The sequence below is a fragment of the Limulus polyphemus genome, unplaced genomic scaffold (genome assembly GCF_000517525.1).
Source record: "Limulus polyphemus unplaced genomic scaffold, Limulus_polyphemus-2.1.2 Scaffold925, whole genome shotgun sequence".
NCBI lineage: Eukaryota > Metazoa > Arthropoda > Merostomata > Xiphosura > Limulidae > Limulus > Limulus polyphemus.
The window spans coordinates 155,599-180,072 of NW_013666535.1; the positions used below are offsets into that span (position 1 = coordinate 155,599).

General features: G+C 32.6%; 1 protein-coding gene across 4 annotated transcripts in view; it reads right to left on the reverse strand.

The window, feature by feature from the left end:
• The window catches only part of LOC106461270 (supervillin-like), a 150,000-nt gene that overhangs the window by 43,531 nt on the left and 81,995 nt on the right, over positions 1-24,474 (reverse strand). For 3 of the 4 annotated variants that reach the window (XM_022388138.1, XM_022388137.1, XM_022388135.1), the window contains exons 8-13: positions 23,940-24,106; positions 20,507-22,650; positions 18,740-18,853; positions 16,592-17,574; positions 15,484-15,946; positions 646-921 (exon numbers count right to left, since the gene is read on the reverse strand). In XM_022388138.1, the coding sequence (XP_022243846.1) occupies positions 646-921; positions 15,484-15,946; positions 16,592-17,574; positions 18,740-18,853; positions 20,507-22,650; positions 23,940-24,106 (4,147 nt within the window). The remainder of the gene's footprint in view (positions 1-645; positions 922-15,483; positions 15,947-16,591; positions 17,575-18,739; positions 18,854-20,506; positions 22,651-23,939; positions 24,107-24,474) is intronic. The other variant, XM_022388136.1, reaches the window with a different exon arrangement.

Below are 24,474 nucleotides of genomic sequence, written 5' to 3' on the forward strand. Positions count from 1 at the left end.
TTTCTTTTAAAAACGTAACTATTTATAATGCTCCCTAAATAATAAAAAATAAATTACAGTGAAAGCAATGAAGATTTTGTAGGTTTTGAACCAAACTAAATTACAGTAAACCTTTTTTGATTTATGGTATTTTCTTATTTTGATGTTTTGAGCTCTTTTGTGTTTAGAACAATATATACTAATTTTTGAAGTATCAAATTGTATTTTTGTTCATTAAAAATCTTTCAAATGCAACTGTAGCTTTTTTTCCCCCCCAAAACTTTGTCTTCAAAATAAGGATGCTTCTTATACACCGGTGCATTTTATATTCCGAAAAATACAGTACTTCTAGTATTTTTCCCAAGTATGTGTAACTGCTTTTGGACAAGATTAAAGTAATTCAAGGTTGGGTACATCCTGCCTATAACTTGTAACTATGTTAAGAAACTTACTAACATTTTATGAATAAAGGTATATTCGTACTCCATATCATGATGAGGTATAATTACGGTATCTGTACACCATAAAACTTTCAAACAGGAGCTCAAAAGATAAGCAGCAAATACTGTTACCAGCTACTTTCTCTCTCTAAGCTCTTAAGATTGTTTGATCTTTTCTTTCCTCTACTTTTCTCAGTCAGAGAAAACTGATGAACAATTTCCTTACCTTTCAGCTATGCTTCCACCACCCAGCTCTTCCACCCCATCCTTTTCGTCCTGGGTAAGTGGTTGTGTGCGGCTTCTTGTGGGTGGGAAAAGCTTGTGTCGTTCTTGCTCTGTACCACTTCCATCACTACACTCAGATGCAATCATGTGCTGGCTCTGCATTGCAAATGTTCTTTGTAGCTCTGCAGCAAGAGACTTCTGAGCTTCCATAGCATACACAGAAGAAGAAGATGCAGAGGACAAAACCTCGTGGCTTCGTACTTCATGCATACTTCTCCTGCCAAAACAAAACTTGTTAATATGTACAAATATCTAGAAAATCTACAAAATTTTAAGCATCACCAAGAATTTCATAAAAATGGTTGTCAAGGCTTTTGTGAGTGTATATTTATGAAAAATCATTAAACCTTCCTGAAAATAAATAATAATGCGATTATGACTCCCACAAATTATCACATGAAAATATGATCCATTACAATACATTAAAAGAGCAAGTATTTTAATTTGCTTTGTTTAACACTTTTTTTTTGTTAAACTTTACTTACATAAACATTTTTTGTCCCAACCATCCAAAGAAATGTACTGAAAGAAAATTTAACAGAAACAACTTACTCTTTTATAAATAAATTATTTTTTTTTTCTATAATTATCTGAAATAGGGTATTTTGAATCCTGGCCATTCAGCTAGGCAATCTATTCAATTACTTATGAGCAATGTTTACATAAACCAGTATCGTAAACAAATCGATTGATCAAAATTATGATTAAACCTATGTCATGAAAATAACCAACTAATTGAAATTAGCGGTTCTGATTATTACTGATTTAGACCACTTCAACAATCTATTAATATAAATTATGATTAGATTGATTGTCACGAAAATTAACATAACCATCTAATAAAACTTAAGACTTCTAATTATTACTCTTTTCAATCATTTCTACTATCCAAGTAATCAAAATATTCTATTATGATTGTTTGTTGTTAAGTACAAAGTTACATAATGGGCTATTTATGCTTTTCCCAATTTTAGCCTTATTATTATTATTATGTTGTTTTTTTTTGGGAGGGTGGGGGTGAACTGAGGGTGACTTGGTTCAATTCCCTTTGCCATAAAATTTTCTACCATGCCTTTGTTATGGCAAAGCTACTAAGCCTATCTGCCACTAATTTTGAACTACTGACTAGAGGAAAGGCAGCTGCCAAGACTGTACTAATCAATTAATGGAGTTGTTGATTAATTGATTAGCAAATACCACTAATCACCCAGCCCCAAGTTCATGGGTACTATCACTTGTTTCAAGAAATTGTAGAAAGTGAGAAAAAATCCTGCTCAACCACAGCTTTGTCAACTAAACAAGGGGTTCCCAAACTGAAAGCACATGAAAGTGTCTAGTGGAGGGGCTCATCAGAATGCAGAAAGTTCTGGAGAGGTCTTATGATAAGAAAGTTTGGAAACCCCTGGCCTAAACCAAGTCTCAATTATTATTTTCTAGTTTTGTCCTAAAGATCTAAACAAACATATAAAGATTTCAAAATCAAGTTATGCATAACCTACATAACAATATTTTGTGTTGATATCAGAAGTTATATCTATATATTTTAAATAAGATCAACAGCGAGCTTTAAAATTTCAGCCTCATCCCACAGTGCTTTTCAAAGTCATACCATAAAATTATCTAAATTGTTGTTCTAGGTATTTTATTTTGCACAAGTTATATTTGATAACAGAAAGTAATTTTAATATTATACAACTTTTAAATGTTTTACAAGATGTATAACATTATTCTCAGCAAAATGACATAATTTTTTTAATTTACCATTTTTTAATTTACTTCTCTCGTTACTCAACTTACAAAATTAAAAAGAGGAAAGATTTGAATTACACTGAATAATTATTTCTAAGAAAATGAATGTTCAGTCATAGGTTAACGGTGTTAACGAAGCATCAGGCTTACATTTGAAAAAATAAATTATCCATCAGAAAGAAATAAAAATTATATATAGTTTTAACTTATATTTGCCCATACATGATTCTAAATATCAGTTTATTTTTTTACTTCACAAAGATTTCCTTCTTTTCTATAAAAAAATTGCATTAATCATTTAATACTTGCTTTAGCAAAATATGAATAAAGCAGAAAAGAGTGATTGTGTATATTGTAAAGATCCCACTAGTATGCTCTTTTTGTCTAAAACTTTGGTAAGAAATAAACACAAGCATCTAAGAAAATCAATGGATAACAAACTTTACACACAAGTGACAATGAATTGAAAATACACTTTGAGTTAAAGCAAACAGTAGCTATATTTGACAGGATAGTGTCAAAGCAGCATAAAAAAAAAGGTAACACAGCCACCTGGCAGAGAATTCTTTTACACTGCTGGAAAAATAAAAAGAAAGGAACAAAACATTGTACAAGTAATTCTTAGAGGAAAACAAAAGGTCGGAGTTTTCTGGCTGGAAGGACAGTGCTTATATTATGTTGTAATTTATTACATTGCTTCATAAATGCAATACAAATATCAAGAATTGGAATAATTTAACTGTTTCCAAATAAAGCTGAATAATACCTTATGGCATTACAGAAATAATGATAAAAAAACGCCACAAAAGTTTAATAAAACGTACTTAAACAAACGAAACAAACAAAATCCATTATAAGGGGTGAGGTAAGAAATTTGTACTTGATCCTTTCCCTCCGACAATAATATTTGGTATGAGTATATCTTTACCGTTTTACTTGTCGAGTCTTATAAGTAATCAGCTAGTAAAGAACAAGAAAAAAAACAAGAACAAACTATTACACAACTGTTTTTATTGATGACTTCATTTCCGTGCATATTGTACCGTCAGAAAAATTAATTAAAACGGCGAAAATTGGAGGTCAGTAATCGTTGTGAAGCTTTATCGAGATCGTTAGTAACTTGTGTGGTATTTATGCACACCAACGAATTCCTCACGTTTCCTGTTTGATAATGAAGCCATACAAAACGTACAAAGAAGCGCATTATTTATAAATACACCACACGGTAGTACTTTCTTTTGTATTTTATGTCATTAATCATTCACACGCTAATGGTTTTTGTTTTTTTGCGTTCTTCCTGACAAGCACTGTGGTGAAGAGAACTTTCGGACAGATACAGAGCGATTATCAACCTAAGAATTTTTTGTTTATTTATTTTAATAACTTTACAACACATTATTAATATTAAACGATCCCTCTTGTTTTGTGATCAAGACAAATATATATATATATATATAAACAAAACATCTGGTCAAAAATAAGCTGTTTCGCTACAAGGATAATTAATGATTTTTTAATACATAATTAACAGGGTTCGTTGATAAAAATGTTCACAAACTGATCATGTACATAAAATCGATCATTAAAAAGAAAAATTTTAATGAGTCACTTTCATGAACTAAGCGATCCTATTTGTTGAATTTTTAATCAAACCTCAGCAATTAGAATAATATAATTGATGGAAGTAACTGTGTTGACCAGAAGTTAATTGAATGCCCGATATTTCACGCACATAATAATGTCCTATATTTATTTATGTTCTTACTTGATACATTATATTTTCCCAACAAAGAAAATCATGTGATCTGTAACGTGTAAATTCATTGGTATAACACAAAGTATAAAGGAAAAGTGGTTAAATACAGGTCTCTGGTTTTAAACAGCTCATCAGCATTAAAAATCGATAGAGTTCTTTAAAGGCAATGAGAGCGGATATAATACGGAAAGGGTTACTAAAGTAATAGAACAGTAACTTACTATATAAAGGATATGGAGAGAGCCTTGTTATGTGGCCATAGCTTCCAATCCGAGAATAGTTGAGCTCTGAAAATTTTTACTTTACTTCTCTCAAGATGTTGATAACATTGCAAACGTCATCTGCTAGAATTTATTTTCTCCGTGACCAAGGCAACAAAGGGGCATCAAGGAAAAGTATTCTTCACTATATGGTTTCATTACGCCAACTATATTAATATGTGCTATATAGCTGCATAAAAGCTTAAACGTGTAAGTAAGTACTAAACCACTGCAGCCCTAGATATAGCTTATGTGACTATGTGTATACACTGTAGTTTTGAGAGCAATACAATTTTGTTTAAAGAAAAGAAGCGGGTAGTTTTTAAGTAATGATACAAATAAATATTTAATAAACGGAATAACAAGCTTCTTTTTATATTACGTAAGCAAAACTGAAATAAATTTTAAGGGTAATATGTCCATCAATAACGACAATATACTCTGTCCCTTCTCTCGTTAGATCGCATTTTGGACTCGTCCTGTCACAGCCATCTCTGGCCTATTTGAGCATGTTCATGAAAAAACTTTATAATTAATAGCATGCGCATGCGTGTTCGTTTATATTAAGGAGTGGTCCACAGAAAATTTGTACTTATTTGACATGTATTTTATTTTCATATTGATGACACATGAATCATACGTTGATGTTAAGACTGTTCATTCATTCAGACTGACACAATGTTGTCGTTTAAAACTTTTTCTAGGGTTGTTAATTCTTCTTCAGTTAAGAGATCGAGTTTGTAATATTATCGATAACAGCAATGTGACGTAGTAATGAAAGTATACATATCATCTGACATTTGCATGTTGAATGAACATTATTTGCACAAAGAAAGCTGAATATGTCTAAAATGCACGGGGAAGTTAGTTATAACCACTAACTATATTCTCTGAGCTAGACTACTATGAAACATTATTTTACTGAAATTCGAACTACTCCTCTAACTGACACGATCTGATAAACGGATAATTTGTAAAAAGTTCTTTGACACTTCCGAGTTACTTTTGTTTTTTCGTTAGCTAAGAGACATAATTTTAAAATCGAAAGGGTATAACTTGCAAAGTACCATCCTCCCCTTCTTCCAGCTCTTTGGGATATGACTAATTGTAGTCAAGGCCATAATTTAATGTTTCCTCCTTCCAGTTCTACACAGGATTGTAGTTTTCTCTTCTTTTTTTTTTTTGCATGTTTTGGACTGAGACCCATTTTACTTATCATTATACTATTCATACGATATCATATTGTTTCAAAGTAGTTGTTCCTAATGTTTTTATACTGTGTAACCTCAGTCAGATCTCTGAGCCAACGGCGTACCCCTGATGTATATAATTGTAAAAAAATTGTTAAAGAACAACGACGTAAAATTGATTTATACTGATAAAATGGTAAACAAAACTAAGAGTTAACTACTATTACGAGAACGTTAAGTGCTTCCATCCAATGCTTTTCAAAGGTTCTCGCGTACCACAACTTGCAACTCACAGTTTTATAAAAACATGTTGCATTCGCCATATTTGTTTTCCTTCTTGGTTCATGTCGAGAAATTTCTCAAAATTCGCCACAAGCACCAGAAATAACTTTAGTAACAGGTGCTGAAACGAAATGAATAGAGTGAATAGAAACCATGTGATATAAAACGAGGTATAACTCAACCATTAATTTCTTAAAAGTCACCACACACACATACCCCTCCCCCTCCAACGAAGATATGACATAACTATAAAACTGTTTGGGTTTACGGTTCTGCTGAAGCAACATTCAGCTGAGCTGAGTAACGTCTCCACTTTACTGTGTTTATCTATAAATAAACATACGTATAAAAACTGCACATTCTAACTGTAAAAACAAAACTGGTGGTAACATCACGTTTACCGATTTCTTAAACATTGAATCTTCTGGATCTCTACAGAATGGAATTACAGTGACATCCTCATTTCCAACATTCACTAGCGTCTTAAAAAAAAAAGACTTTTCTAACATTTCATAATAATAGGTTTATATGACAGCAGAATAAACTCACACATTGAATTATTAAGACAAGCGTGACAGAAATTAAAACTTACTGCTTGACAATGCTGCAGAAACAGTTTCCTATGGTTAGTAGATTGACTATATAAATTTGACTGTATATAAAAATTTAAAGCATGTTCCCTCCACATCAAATCACTATTACTACACGGTGATTATAAAAGAAAAAATTATTATATATTATGAACTACTACCACTAAGAAGAAAAAAATCACCAGAAGAGAAACGAGAGTAGTAAACGTTATTCAGGGCCAGAAGTTTTAAAGATAAAATCATTTTAAATAGTTTTTTTCCTTTTTTTAAATAGTTATCTTGTACTTTGACGTACCAAACTTTCGGAATGACTGAACATTATTAACGTACGTGGATAAATAAATGATAGAAAAAAGCAATACTTCTCTGAACAAAAACACTAGAGAGAGTAGTATAGAACGTAAGCTGGTATCACTGACGGAAGTATATGTACAAAGCTATCTGTCCAGCACGAGACTAGACTCTACACATCACGTTTCTACCTATCCTACTGCTGTTTAGGTTTTATATATCTTCCACAGCGTTATCGCCCGTTTGTGTGTGTATACATATATACTGCAGTCTCAAGTGCCACTTCCCGTCTTTCTTCTTTTATATTATAAACAACTAAATCGCAATTTAAACAATACAAAAGCCAACCTTCGTCTTGATCACTTCGACATGTGCCATCCAAGTACGTAGAATTGCCATCGTTTTCTACACGCACAAACGTACATAATATACGGAAAAAGACGTCCTGTACGTGAAACAAACTAACGCAGTATAGAACAATTACTTTGACAATCAAAATACAATAGTTGAACCCAATAATTTCACTCATACACTCACGTGCTAACTCAAACCGTGATACAAGTCGAAACCAGTTTGCCTTGAGAACACAGCCCGCGTTTTATACTTGCTAATATAACTTGTGTTGGTAAGGGTTAGGACAATGTAGAAGACCGTATATGAAACTATTCAACAGCACTATGAAGCACAAGACAAATATCACAGAAAAATGAGCTGAATTATCGACACCTACACTTTACCATTAATCGTACGCATGTATACCAGGAAGAAAAACAAGAACATAAAAATTACCTCTGTGTAATAACAAGCTCTCATCTTCCGGTTTTTAACGTCCATCAAATTGTCCATAATTTTTCCATTATTTTGTGGGTGATTTTCTGAGCCTCAATAAATCAAGATATAAATGTTGTTATATAACTTAACCATATTATAGTTGCAATGGGGCACGTCAGTTTTACATTATCATCACCACCATTCATCAAGACGTTATCACGACAACTCATGAAGACAATATAATACTGTTAAGACGTTATAACCACTACTCATGAAGACAATATAATACTGTCAAGACGTTATAACCACTACTCATGAAGGCAATATAATACTGTCAAGACATTATAACCACTACTCATGAAGGCAATATAATACTGTCAAGACATTATAACCACTACTCATGAAGACAATATAATACTGTCAAGACGTTATAACCACTACTCATGAAGACAATGTAATACTGTCAAGACATTATAACCACTACTCATGAAGACAATATAATACTGTCAAGACATTATAACCACTACTCATGAAGACAATATAATACTGTCAAGACGTTATAACCACTACTCATGAAGACAATGTAATACTGTCAAAACATTATAACCACTACTCATGAAGACAATATAATACTGTCAAAACATTATAACCACTACTCATGAAGACAATATAATACTGTCAAAACATTATAACCACTACTCATGAAGCCAATGTAATACTGTCAAAACATTATAACCACTACACATCAATATAATTCATACATTCACACTCAAACAACTTCATAAATGTACAATAACTATTAATTGTCCAATCTGCAAGTTAGAATATTGCTAAACTCTAACTTTTTACGACGTGCCCGAGTCTACAAAGTTTGTCAACTCACGTGCACTAATGAAACTTTGTCATGATCATTAAAAACATTCATTCGCGAGATAACACAAATACAGAAAGTGACTTACAAACGATGAACGGAAGTAATTTTCACAAAGTTACACTACTGAAACTCGCATAACCTGTCTGACATAATCTAATTCAAACATGTCATGATAAGGTGTGGTTACACAATAATCGTTCTTATTCTTCAGGTACTTTTCCTTCAATTAAAAATGATGACTGTGGAAATCAAAAAACACGTTTTTGTATGCGCGCCTTTGTACAGTGTAGATTTATTTTCCTATATTACGTGTATTTATTTCAGAAAAGTTTACACATACATACATACGATGGTATACATTTTCAGATGTAGCCTTTTAACTACGACATGTGGCTGTATGCTCGGTACTGATGTAAAAGATCGGCGTCTATTAAGGAAATAATTACGAAAATTAAACTGTCCATTAAATGTAAAATGGGGTATTAACTAATTAATAGCGCAAAAAAATGAAAACATAGAACATTCAATCTGAGTAAAATTGGTTTATTTTAGACATTTCTATGATTGTCTCACTGGTAAGAATATAAAGTGTTTATATGTTTAACGTAACTCGACCTAACTTCAATAATCTCACACCTATTAAATATCATGTATCCGTATGATAAGACGTGACCCAACAAGTGATGTATGTCGAAATGTTCTTCATCCTCGTTCTGTGTCCATCAACAGATTATTTCTGTTAATTATTCCCTTTTCCGCATTTTCTCACAAACGCATAATTATACTTCCTTTTTGTTTCAGTGTTACTTTACGTTGGGTCAATAAAGTCCAGGAATAGTAGGTGTAGTAACTTATATCTAGAGGGCGCTGTGAGCAGTTCTTAAAGATTGTTCTAGAGTCGAAGAGGTCAATGTCTCTATATGTACTATGTACCCACTTTTTTAACATTCTCTATGTCTAAGGGTCATAAATGGCTGGGACTGATAAATCAACATTCCGTTAATCTCCAAATATCGACATGTTTTTGTTCGAGTTCTAACGGATATATAAATGCCCGAGCCTAATAAAATACCGAGTGTGCTTCCAATGGCCTTACTTCCCTAATTTCAAAGTTTTCTAACAAATTAGACGATCGTACACATTTGTAACTCGAAACGTAATGACGCAATACAAAGAAAATAAATAAATGTTGAAACATGCAAAGTTATAGATTTACCCACGTATTGTTCAGAGATAATTCTTGATATTTAAAGACAAAATTGAGTTAATTGTTCGTTTGTTCGGTTCTTCGCACAAAACTACACGGTAAAGGCGCAAGTGAATTAATAAGAAACGAACAGCTAACACGCCAAAATAGACACGGTAATTTTAGTGTTGCAACGATAATTAAAACATGTATGCAAACAATACAGTAGCACTCGTATGCAGTGCCTTTAAATAGTACATTACCAACATAGTCGCACATAACTTGCAAGTGTAACTCACACATACACACAACGGAGACCACCGTTATATCAACTTTTACAGCTCAGTGAACTATCTGACAACTATAAAAAAAAATATCACACGAAATATTGTCAGACTTTTCCAATCGCTCATATACTTCCAAAACAAAAATAACTCTGAAAACCACGATCAAAAATGAAACCCTAAATCTAGTTAACCACAGACATCAAACCTCTGCCTCACCTGTGGCTTACGTAACACATTCTCTTCGTCTTCAGCATGATGACAAATACGCTCCGAACCCGAATTTAAAATATTACATTGACGTATTTTGTTGCCATTACAAATCCATGCAATGGTCAATAATATTCTGATTTGTCCCGTACTAATGATGGTACAGTTCTCAAAATGATGTCTATTTACACCTGAACTATAACCAAGGTACGTGGCACCAGAGTGGGTGTTAGTAAGATCCCACACTAAGCACGTAGGATGATCCAAACGAACTTAAATCTTTGAACATACGTCAAAAGGTGTGTTGACTTTTAGTACAGGGCTAAAACTTAGTAATTTAGAGAAAGGTGAAGTTTATCACCCTCCACCCTAAAGATCCTATGATACTTACTTTGAATTTTAAAGGGGAGGAGGTAGGTGTGAGTTATAACAATCACACATCTAGAATAAACTTGAACTGTGTATCAAAATCTTGCAATATGCAGATGAACAAAAAAATATGGCCTGATAAGCTAAAAGCTTCGCAACAGAATGAGGGCCCCGTTACATAAAGTCAAGTTCGTAAGTTTGTTTGTTGTTTAGCACAAAATGTAGTCGTTTAGCGCAAAAATCACAATGGGCTATGTGTGCTCTGTCCATCGCAGGGATCGAGCCCCAAATATTGACGTTATAAGCATTCAAACTTACTGCTGAGCCAAAATGGAGACATTAAGTGCAAACATGCATAATGAGCTATTTAAGCTGTGCTCATCTCAGGGATTGAACCGCAAATTTTAGCTTTTTAAGCTCTCAAGCTTACTGCTGAGCCATCATAAGCTTCAACTAAAAAGCACCATACTATATTAACGCCAAATTTTTGCTTCCGATATTTTACTGTGTTCTTGACCGTTTGGATGATTGTTACCAAAAGCAAGCTACATTGCTTTTTATACGACAATCAACTTCAATCAAATTATCAAAATAAGAAATAGTACAAGATGAATGTTGTTCACACACATAGGCACAGATAATTCATGTTTGAAATATAACCTATTCTTCAAATTCAACTTCCTTCCAACAGTTAGTATAATCTTTGGCCGTTGATGTGGCTCATCAGATAACCCATCACAATCACTGGTTGTTTTAAAACACTACAACATTCAATTCGTTATGTTTGTAAAAATGGTGCACATTTCGACCTCCTTCAACCTTTTGAAGCATTTTTTCCACCCACCAAGTAGATTGAATATGCTTAAATCTTAAAGTACTAACAGCATTATTTCGTGGTTAGATGTAGAACGATCTCTAGAAGAAACGGTTTCAGCATGTAAAAATTATGAAATTGCTAAGAACGAAGATATTTTGTTTTATGCATCGTAAATACAAACTACGTCTGTAGTTTTTAAGTGTACAGTTTATTAACTTCCTTAGCGGTACTGCTGTGGACTAAAATCATGAAATTGCTAAGAACAATGATATTTTGTTTTGTGCGTCGTAAATACAAACTATGCCTGTAATTTTTATGTGTACAGTTTAGTTTATTCACTTCCTTGGTAGCACTACTGTGGACTGAAATTGCGAAGAACAAAGATATTTTGTTTTGTGTGTCGTAAATACAAACTACACCTGTAGTTTTTATGTGTACAGTTTATTCACTTCCTTGGTAGTACTACTATGGACTAAAATCACGAAATTTCTAAGAACAAAGATATTTTGTTTTGTGTGTCGTAAATACAAACTATGCCTGTAGTTTTTATGTGTACAGTTTAGTTTATTCACTTCCTTGGTAGTACTACTATGGACTAAAATCACGAAATTTCTAAGAACAAAGATATTTTGTTTTGTGCGTCGTAAATACAAACTACGCCTGTAGTTTTTATGTGTACAGTTTATTCACTTCCTTAGCAGTAATAATATGAATTAATGTAAAACAATAAATGAGATTGCTGACAAATATTTTCACACTAAAATATTTTAACGAAGATCATAGACAGGAAATTTTTTTTAAGAACCAGAACAACCATAATGCGTCGTTTGTGGAATGACTAATGCTGCAAACAAAATTATGTCGTTTCATTTTATCATTTCAAAAACAAGTTCGTGCCTTGCGCAAATCACCTGTTCAAGTATCAAATTTTCTCAGGTTAAGAACATTCTAGTTAGCTGTAGAAATATATATATATAAATACACACTGATACAGCGGTACGAACAAATATTCTGGACTAATGTTTAGCGATTAAAAACAGTGGCTACTTCAGAGTTTCAAACCTTTGAACTAGAAAAACAATCAAGAATTTATACGTTACCATTTTGAGTGAACATTTCATAAAATTACGTGATGTTTCAGAGGGCTGGATCATTAGCTATAGTTTATTACTGTATGATGCGATGCTATTTTTTTTGCCCAAATGGCTTATGACCAAGATTGTTTGAATGCTAACTCTGTTTATAATTTTTTGGATAGCACATAATTCTAAGCATCCATGCTTTAAGTTTTATACAGTAACTGAATGCCAACGAATGCAATACGGTACATAACGAACACCTGTGCGTTATAACTACATCGGGCAATGACGTCACAATCGTAGCTGTGACTACACCTGCTCTTGCTGGGTAAATTTTTCATGCTATCGACTTTCATCAATACTTAGTACTCCACCAAGTCACAGAAACTTTCATTATACTTTGATACCCGCAATAAGTACTGTAAAAGTTAACAATAATTAGCGAAAATTAATTTCTACTTGAAAAGTCAATACAACTTCCATCAAAATAACTTAAGTATAAGGAAATTATTTGGATGGACTACGATGGTTTGTATTCTTACTACATTCAATGATATCACACGCCTGCACATCGTGTATAAATTAACTAAATAACATTACACCTACACGTTTGCATTTATACACTGGATACACTGGAGCTGAACTAACAATGTAATTAAAGTTGCACACAGTGCTACCAGTCGGCTGGCAGCTGTACAAGGACACAAGACGGCTGTAATCATACGGTTGGATGTCAAGTTTGATGGGCACATAAGACCTTTCAAAAATGTTAGGTTTAGTTTTATTTTTTGAATTCAACACTACTCGTTTTTTGATATCTAGCTATGTACCATATATACATGTAAAATTTCTGATTAAAAAAAAAGAAATTATGAGGGTGCCACATTTCTGCTTACGGAAAATTAAACATTCAATGAGGCAATAAGATTCCACAGGAAAGTTGCGGTATTTTTTTTTTCTTTTCGACACATAACTCTGTTTTATGTAAAACGATTCACGAGGAATTTGGTTTCAAGAACACCGAATTAAAGATGGGATCACGCTTATTTTGGGAAGTCTGGAGCGTGCCAGGGTTTTCGAACAAATCATTTACAGGGGACTAAACACAATCGTCTTGGCAAGTAAAGATGAGTTATGTAAAAATTGTGTTGTAAGGTCGAGTTGCGAGCGAAATTTACAGATGGCTGAACTAGATGTATAACCTTGAGAGAAGGCGACTGGGCTTTCTAAATCTTATATGTAAATTTCGCAGTAACATGGCAGCGTTAACTTGTTTCCGTTTTTCCTTAATCCTGTAAATAATTGTCTTATAGCCAAGTTTAGAATAAAACGTATATTTTGGGATCTTAAAACTTCGTAAACTAATTATTACAGCCCTGTTTATCTATCTCTGTAATATACATATTTTGTATATTTAGAAACGTTTAAAAATAGCAATAATAATAGCACATGCACTTGCTGAAAACTTCAGAGCAGGTTTAATATTCGGCTTTACATGTCACTTATGTGAAAAATCCGTCGTTGTTATGAAAATATGTTAGTCTCATGAAGATAATCTGTTCACAAGTTACAACATCAAGAACGCCAGAACTAGATTTATGTAACTGCTGTTAATGGTTAATACATGAGTATATCAAAGATTGTGAACAGATATTTAATGGTATACGCTTAATGGAATATACACAAGTACATCAAGAATTTAAAACAGCCTTCAGGAAAGACACAAAAGTACATCACCGATTGAAAGCTGGTACTTAAAGGAAGATAAAAAAGTATTTCAACAGCTATAAACAGGTAGTTAAAGGAAGATACAAGTATTTCAACAGCTATAAACAGGTAGTTAAAGGAGGATACAAGTATTTCAACAGCTATAAACAAGTAACATACAAAAGTATTTCAACAGCTGTATATAGGTACTTAAAGATAGATACACAAGTATTTCAACAGCTATACACAGGTACTTAAAGATGGATACACAAGTATTTCAACAGCTATACACAGGTACTTAAAGATAGATACACAAGTATTTCAACAGCTATAAACAGGTACTTAAAGATAGATACACAAGTATTTCAACAGCTATAAACAGGTAGTTAAAGAAAACTACTTATTTAAGTAATAATGCAGTTAATATTTTATAGAAGTGGGTGGAGGGAGGTTAAAAATATTGTAGCTTATGGCCTCCACTTGGCTGGTGCTGCTGCTACTGGCAATACGTTGAGTTGAAAGTTTCTGTGTAGTTAGTGTGTGGAAAAAAACAGATTCATGTACATGTATTTAAGATCATAGACAGTGCATAAAATTTCAACTGGTTTAGTTACTAGAATAAGTACCAAAAAACAAGAACAAAGAATAATTCACAAGATTAAAGGATGTAAACTACGACCAGAAATTTCATCCTAAAAAGACAACACCAAATAATTTGTTAAATTCTTTATATTAAGGAGAATTTCTGCATTGCCACAGAGATTAAAGATAATAAAACTGAGCCAAAATTCTTCACAGAAAATTGTGTGATGTGCTTCAGCATGTACTCTTACATTAGACACTTTTGGTTTCCAAAACATGACTAAAATAACAATACTGAATTGAATATTATACCAAAAATATCAAATCTCTCCAATGAGATACTTTACATTTGTTCCATACTTAATGGTATATAAGTAATCATGACTCATTACAAATTTTTGTTAGAATGTCTTTTCTGATTGTTTAAATAATCTGTTTTCTTAAATTGTTCTTTGAAAAAATAATTACGAAAGAATTGCTTTTATCAAACTTCTTGGCAATATTACGAATCTAGCTCTGACAGAGCTGATGCAATTAATTTTAAAATTGAACAGCAATTACAAAAGAGGCTTTTTGGTATATCAAAATTGGTATAGTGTAGAGGAACCACATAAATAAAATGTGATGATATTAATCATTGACTTATAAAGGACATTCTTCAAAATACATTACTTCAATTATGACAGTGGATTTTATGTGCTGAAAAATGTAACACACCCACAAAAAATGTCATTCATAACAGCTGAAACAAAAAATAAACAGATACATATATTTTTTGTTACCTTTCTTCCTTCTTACGAATAGAAGCATTAAGTCGGCGCTGGACAGCTGGGTTAGTGATTTTCTTCGTTTCTCGGATGGAAGAACTAGCGGACAAACTGGTTTCTTCGGTTTTGGAAGTGTGGGTGCCAAAAATAATGTGACTCTGTCCTCCTGTTAGAACTGTTTTACTGCCAGTATATCCTCTACCAGATTCTTCTTCTTCTTCATCACTGTCATCTTCACTTGAACTTGTGCTAGATGACTCACTGGATTCTTCTTTAGACTCAAAACTTCCTTCAGGTTTCAGTATGGGTTTCAAAGCTGGAGGTTCCTGATCTGCATTCTGTGTCTTAAGGATTCCTTTAATTTCTGAGGACTCTGTGAATTGTTCCTTGTTAATTGCAAGATTTGAAGATATACTAGGCACAACTATTCCTCTTGAAGAGGCAGCTGTAGGATGTAAAGTTTCTTTCTTCAAAATACCTTTCAAGATTAGAAAAAAATTTCAATGGTAGTGATGAAAAATGATAAGTCAAAATAAAAATATATAATTGACATTTCAGGCATTAATGGCTTTTAAAATTTTGTTGCACTCAGTAATGATTCTCTCACAAATATTACATGTTCTCCGAGAAAAGAAAAACAACACATACTTTGAATATGCCCTTCTTTCTTTGTAACAAAATTAACTAGTTTTCAATATTAATACTGGAAGTGATATTTAATGTGAAGTTTTTAATTAATATAGACATTAACAAAAATATATTTTTTCTTTATTTTTACATAATCCAACAACTTAATTTGTGGATGTTTTTTTTACTTCTTTTCTTACCAGAATTTCAGAAAATTCTCTTATGATTGAAACTTCATATTTTTGTTAAAACATTTCAGTGTGTAAAAAAACAAAATGTAAGAAAAATTGTTATGAAATTTTAATTTTACAAAAACACAAACTATTTTGCATTATTACACTACTATAATAAATCAATTTGCTCTTTAAAATTCAACTTATGATAATGATTTAATAATAGGGAATTTTATAGAAGAAAACAGATAGAAATGAGTTCTTTGCAAGTAAAACAATGAAACAGTTCTGATATGACAGAATTCATATACTCATTATGTTACCTTTGTTAAAATTATTGCTGTCTGTATCTTCAGAACTAGTTGTTCCTTTATCTGATGCAACTGTTCTTTTCATTCCAGGTAATAATGGTAGAACAAGTCTTCCTCCTACAGGTGGTGTAAAAGTTTTAGAATGAGAAATCTGATCAGTGTTTTCCTTCAACTCATGACATCTTGATAGACTTGCAGCTAACAAGGACACTTTATTAACTGTCTCAATCTCATCTGATGTCACGGGTTGGGTTTTGAACCTGGAGCACCTTCTCCGTGAATTTGGATCTGGAGCAACAGCTGGAGGTTTGTTCTTTTCATCACCAATCTTTTGGTTGAAAAGTTTCATTTTATCAGCAAGACTAAGGTTAACTGGATCATCTTCTGAATCAGAAGCAGTTTTCTTTTCATCTGTACTCACAGAATTGTTCTTATCTGCTTCTTCTTGATTACTTTCACTTGATTTATCATCCTCTTTGACAAGTTTGGAGGCTTCATGAACTTCCTCCTCAGTAATTGGCTGCGTCTGTGAACGAGGAAGAAAACGTCTATTGGCAATTTTTCGCTTTGCTCCTATCGCTTGAACGGGCTGTTTCTGCTGAGCTTCTAACTGCTTAAAAAGTGTAGCTTTAGCAGCTACACTCATTTTGGACAACTCATCTTCACTTCCAGAAGTTTTCAAATGTAGTTCTTCAGATGATTCACTTTTAGGATGAGTGGGCTTTTGCATAGATACAGGTGAATTCAAAGGAGATGAAATTGATGAATTTCTATCTGATGCACAAATAATTTCTTCAAGTGTCACAGGTAAAGTACGATATCTGACTCCTTGACGTCGATCTTTCTTTTTATCAGGTCTGTAAGGTTGTGGGTACTCTTTTCTTTTATCTGAAATTGACAGTTTCTCAGGAGCCAATTCCTTCTCTCGTTGTGCAAATATATCAAATGATGCTTTCTTCATCACAAGAGCACGAAATGCCTGTACAGATTCCAAACTAGGATAAAAATAAGGAAACAGTAAATTCAAAAGTGATTTCAAGCTTTACATGTATTTTCTAGCCTTAAAAATAAATTTACTTTCAATATATTAGACCCAAATAAACAAAGATAACTAATAAGTTCTCTATATATTTTGAAAACAACTAGTATTTCCCATTGGACAGGTTGATTAGTTTCCTATATTTTTCAAACTCCCCCTCCATAGTGTCACGTGCAGATTTTGCTGTTATATATTTATTTCAATAATGCAGATATAACAAAAACAAAAATATACTATGAAGAAAAGTTAACTCTTTTAAACCCATACTTTTTTGCACATTCTGCTGAAATTTCCTTGATGTCTAATAACTATCGCCATATCTTATAAAATTTCTGGTCTTTTTATAAAAGGTGGGTACGAAAATGGTTTGGATTAGTTTTCAGCCAAGGAGATATAAATGTTATCAGATGCTGTGACTGTCTGATGGGTAAATCGGGATTTTTGGGCAGACGTAGGCAGCATCTGCTCAAGTTTAAGGAGTTAACAATGACACTAAATTTTAATTTTTTTTACAGGATTTAATTTCAGAGTACTGTAAACCTTAAACCAATATTTTTTGTTTTTTGTTCCAAATGGAATTTTTAGTTATTTTCAGTTAAAATATTTTTGATAATGCTGCTCCACTAAATTACAAACAGAATTTTTGAAAACAAGTGTTTTTGATTAAGTTTATTTAGTGAATGTTCTATGAATACTTTTAACATCTAATCTTTTACACAAATTTAGTTATGACTGAACCATACTTGTTAGAACTAAAATGGTAAAAAAAGAAAAACTTGCAGGTCGAAACTGTCATCTACATCAACTGCCATGATGCACAATACTTTCATTCTGATATTATCAAGAATTTGTTTTATCACACAATATGTTTTAAAATATAAAAGTTTTTTATTACACTGAAATCAGTTTTATAATATTATATATATTTCTTGTTAAAAGTCTAGTCAAGAGTTAAATATGGTTGACTGCAGGTGCAGCATGACTGACACTAAACTCTTTATAATATAATAGCTTATACATGAGACTAGGACCCACATGCTTTGAAGAAAACTTACAGAAACAGCAGAAATAATTCACAAATTGAATATTACAACTTTGGGAACTGATTTACTTCAACTCACCCATCTGTTTCATTCAGTTCATTCACAGTTACAGGCTGTGTGCGATATCTAGGTGCATTACGATGGTCAAATCTTTTAACACTCTTTCCCTTGCATATTTTCTTCTGGAAGGCACTTTTATTGAAGAAAACAGTAATTTAGACATAGAGAAAGCAGTTATTTTTAAGACATATGCATTTTAAAGCTAAATATATTTCTCTTTACAAAGAGAACACTGTGCATGATCAAAAATAAAAACTTAAGAGACCAAAGCAAATGTTTCACTGAACATTATATTTTATAACATTATGTTTATGTCTGTTTAATCATTGCACATCTCAAGCAGTTGGAGAATGAAATGGATATAAAGTGATTCAGTACAAAAACATACCAGTCAAGTCACCAAATGCAGTGTTTTGGACATGACAGCCTTATGACAGAGCATATAGCAATGGAAGCTATGCTGCAGGGCTATTGCCATGATGCACGGTCATCAGACAGACAGTGACCAGCAATATGAACTATAACAACAAGGTGAGGCTGTAAAATTGTTTTCATATAATACTCAACCCCTCCTTTTTTTAACAAGCAATTAGTAATTTCTACATTTTAATCTGTAAATAAATAAATATATATACGTAAGCACGAATGTATCTCCCCTATCTGTGGGTCTGTTCCTTATGCACGGCCACATCTTCAAAAGCAACATACTCGGGGTACAGATACAACTTTGTGTGGGAAGTAACATGGGCTATGTGCTTATGGCCTCATAGGCCATTTTGAGGCCACAAATTGAGACCAAAGTGACCAATATAGCAATTTATTCCAAATGGGATGACTAACTGGTCTCAAATTGAAAAGAATGAATTTTTTTGGTCAAGGGGGCTATTACTTACATTTTTTCTCTGTGTGAGGACTTCTATTAGTCATTCTATCCATGATCAATTATGTGTTAAAATGATTTAAAACTTTGTGGAGCCTTCATTTGTGCTCTTTACCTTCTTTCTTCTACACATAGATGCCTACCCTCTAACTACTCCTAACTGAAAAAGGCTGGTGCTTTTTCTCAAACATGCTAAACTCAAAAAGCTTGCTTCAGCCTTATCTTTTGCTTTGCTTGCATTTACTTGCAAAAATCAGTTATAAAAGATGACTACAAAAACATTTGGTATTGGCAAATTTTCATTTACGTTGTGTTTAACGAGAAGTAAAAAATAAATTCTTCATTAAATGGAATGATAATAAAGTCAGAATGCACTGCAAGCAACATTTGACCACACGGCATTTTGTTTTGGATGCTTGAAATGTTATGCAAACCACATACAAAAAGCAATGTACCCAGTTTTGCTTTAATTTAATATAGCTTTAGCAAATTTTTATTTTTTCGCACATTGTTATTTTTATTGATTTAATCAAAATATTTAGTTAGGTAGAGAAATCATTTTGATTTTTTTGCAAAAAATCATGATTAATATGGTTTATGTAATGAAAACAACTCGGGGATATTTAGAGCCATTTTCATCCAAGCAAGGCCAGGTACTCTGCTAGTGAAAACAAAAAAAACATTCATTTCATTGACTGTTAAATGTTATTAATTTATTTTTTATATATCTTTTATTACTTGACAAAATCAGAAGAACATTTTTGATGATCACAATCAATTTACAATAAAGTAAATATATTTAGTATAGACAAAAGCAAACTATTTTTAACATCTTTAACACCACAGTCTTATCCACTAGTTCCACTGTATATAATGCTGACAAACAAGAAAGATTTTCTCCTTACCTCCCTTCCATAAGTTGTTTTCTTTCAGAATCTAATGATTCTGGTTCATTGCATGACGTGGCACTTTTAGGTGCTTGAACAGCAGCTTCTTCCTCCTGGGAGTTTTTCACTTTCCTTATTTTCAACACACTACTTAGTTCATTTGTAAAGGAATCAGCCTCTTTAGGCTTTTTCAGGATTGAGGGTGGTGTTAGCTCACGTGTTAATAGTGATGATGAACTGTCTTTCACCTTTAAAATGGATGGAGGTTGGTCTGTCTTAGTTGGAGCACCATCATTATTGTCTTTCTCAACAGTTTGGCTCCCTGGTTGAAAAGCATGGTGTGCTACAGTTTGTGAAATATTCTTAACATGAACACCACATTCTGAAGAATCTGACATGTTGCTTCTTTCAGGTGAAGAAGTTCTCAGAATTGAAACTGGTTTGGAATACTCTCCTTCCATGTATGGCTTTTTAAGAATAGGCTTAACTCCACTGTCTGATTCAATTTTCGATTCTTGAGAATTTGATCCTTCTGAACCACTATCATGTATTGATTTAGTTTTTAGGATAGACTTAGGTTTATCTTCACATTCATCTTCTGTGCTATACTTTTTCTTCAATATTGGTTTTGGTTCACTCTTTTTGTGGTCCAAAGAAAGTTCCTCAAAGCTGTTTCTTTGCTTTAGGATTGGTTTAGGTTCACTCTGTGCTTTGGCTGTTTCTTCTGGTGTTCGATGTTTCAAAATTGGATGTACCTGCAGATTGTAGCTACTTGACTCACTTTTATCAGTTTTGTTTTTCAGAATTGAATGTACTTCTGGAGACTGACTTCTAGTCTCTCTTTCTTCTGAGTTCAGTCTAGTTTTAAATACTGAATGAGATTTTGATTCCTTTGATTCTTTTTTTAGTTCCTCACTGGATGTTTTTGTATTATCCCTAATTCTGGTTTCAGTAGCAAGAGATTTTAATGAAGATGCTCCTTGGCTGTCTGTCTGTGATGTCTTCTTGACAGAAACACTTTCACTTTCAGAGGAGTTTTTGGCTTCAGTCAAGCTCTGTGAAGAAATAGTCGACTTATTGACAGAAATGTCCCTTTTTCTGGTGTATCTCCTCTTGTTTTCACCTGAAGACATCTCTTTTTCTAATTCTTCTTTCAGATCCTCTGGTTGTAATACAGGTGAATATCTTGAACAGGAAGCAGTTTTTATGGTAACCTTATCTGAACTCTCTTCATCTTGTAAAGTATCAAATGTTGTTGGATATGCAGGTGAGTAGGAAGATGGTTCTAAGTTCAAAGATGGATTCCAAGTTTCTAAACACTCACCAAAAGTTTTACTTTTTGTGCTTATTGAAAGAGTATAAATGACAGATGACTCAGCTGTAGTTGTTGATAATGAATTCCAATCCCTCTTTAATGTGTCAGGAGGTGTAGAAAACACTTCATCCACCTCAGTGTCCAATTCTTGAGGACACGTATTATCACATGAAAAGTAACGGGTGCTCCCACTCCCCTGTGTACTAGCACTTATTGTTGAGTAGGAAGAACTGTTAAGTTTCTTACTTTCACTAGATCTGCTTTGCTTTTTACAAACAGTTTCAAACTCTGATATTAGATGTGGTGTTTCTAATGCTAATACATCTTTTGTTTCTAAAGTTAATGAGTAATCGTTACTTCCAACTGATTTTTTCTTATCTTTTGTATCAAAATCTATGATATTTTGATCAGAATGTAATTTCTTTGAAGGTGGAGTTATTGAGAAAGAATTGTCTCTATGCACAATGTGGTTATTTGGATTTGATCTGGATCTTTTTTTCAGGCTTTCAGTTTGCAGACTGTTTGAAGCTCTTGTGATAACAGATGTAGATTTGGGCCGTTTTTCATCATTTTCACTTTGGGATTTATCACCTTTGTCTGTCCCACTACTTACTCCATGTTCTGCTCGCCTCAGTAGCCTCTCACTACGTGACCTTACTGGAGAAGACTTTTCTGGATCAGTGGAGCTATTATGTCGAAGAACTTTAGGAATCTCGGGTCTTTTCAGTGCTGAAGTTTTTCGTGGAGATGAATCTGGGGTCTGGTCAAATGACTGCTTTCTGGTTGGTGCCTCTTGATGCTTTCGTACCAACTGTGATATCTTTGATTTACCTGACTTAATGTCAGACTGCATGAAAAGGAAAAGCATGTTGTAAAATAAGATTAACAGATTCAGATGCTAATCAATTCCATAGTCAATCATTAATGACTTTTAAAAATCACACAGAACAACAGGTAAAAGTTGATGAACAAAATTAACACATGCAGCAAAATTTTCAAGATTTAATATCTTTCTAAATTTTGTATAAGTTTAATATTATTAATTTCTAGTTCAAATAGAATGGATTAAAAGTGTTCAAACACTCAACAAAAGCTTTACTTTTTTCAGAATTTGAAGATTAACTTCATTACACCTACTGTTAAATTACACAAGATTTCTTCTGTGTTTAATACTACAAAACTCTGATGTATTAACACCTCTCACACAAGCCAGCCCAGCATCTTGATGTAGATAAAAAAAAAAAGGGGGGGTCATTCCAGAAAAGGTTTGGGTTGTTCTGATTAGACAAAATGAAAATGTTTGGCACTATTTTTGAGGTCTAGGACACTGGACCAGACCTGTGACCTGACCCAAGACCATGAGAGCCAACATGGAGAAATTAACTTCTAAATGTAAAGTAAAATGATAGAGCAATGAAACATGCTGAACTGTGGGTCCAGGTCAGATGAATGAAGGATAATGCATTACAAAATGATTTCTCTACTGATTCTCAAATTAAAAATGCCACTTCCACAATGATAAGTAAATATAAGAAAGATGGTATAATATCCACTATGATATCACCATAGTATAGTCCACATAGATTTAATCATGTCATATCTTCATTAATATTTTAGTTTTTTCTCCCTTTTGGAAGATATGTAAACTTCATTCATCGAGATTTATCAAAAATAACCCTACATCACCAGTTTCCGGAATGACCATCCTATACTCAGTACTAAAAGATGCTGGGCTGGCATATGTGACAGGTGTTAAAAAACACATGAACTGGTATATACTACTTACTAGTATGTTAAGTAGAAGAATATATTTTTTTAATCCAAATGTGCTCTAATATCTTTAAACAATAAACAAACATAATGTGATAAAATATTTAAATGCTAATTTAATATTATGATAACCTTCATTATTTGCATTTCATCATATTCATTAAATCAGTGATCAAATAGCAACATTTCACAGAGAAATTATTTATGTTTACTTAAATGTCAAGAATATATATATATATATATATGTATATATATATATAAATATAATTTCAAAATTTCTCTTCAATAATTAGATACACATAATAATACACTGTTAATTTAACCCTAATTATTGAGAATTTTTCATAAAATATAAGATAAATTTACCTGAGAATCACAAGATTCTTCTTTGGATTGAGACTGGTGGTCTTTAACTGAAACTCCAAAACATCTATTGAAAAGTGTAGATCCTGAACTTTTCTTCTCAGATCCAGAGTTCAGAGAAGTAGAATCACTATTTTTACGCCATCTTCGAGACCTTCTAAGAGATTCTTCTATACGTACATATATAAAAGTTAGTTGCACCTATGTACTGATTCACAAAATATTATAAATATCTAACACATACTATAATCTCAAATACCCATAAAGAAGTTATTATCATTATTTATCTAAATTACTGTTAATCAAAGTGACTTTCAGTAACTTAACTTTTTTGAACTTTACAGTATTCTTAATGGATTTTTTCCCCAGAATAAGATAAATAATGAGTAAGCTTAATGTCTGATTAACTTTATCTGAAAACAACTACAATTTTTTTCTGAGAAAGTTACTAAATTATTTTATCCAGTTCTTGTCAATACAATAGTTACAATTAAAGAAAAACTTTTCAAAAAAGGAAGTAAATAATGGGATGGCTAAT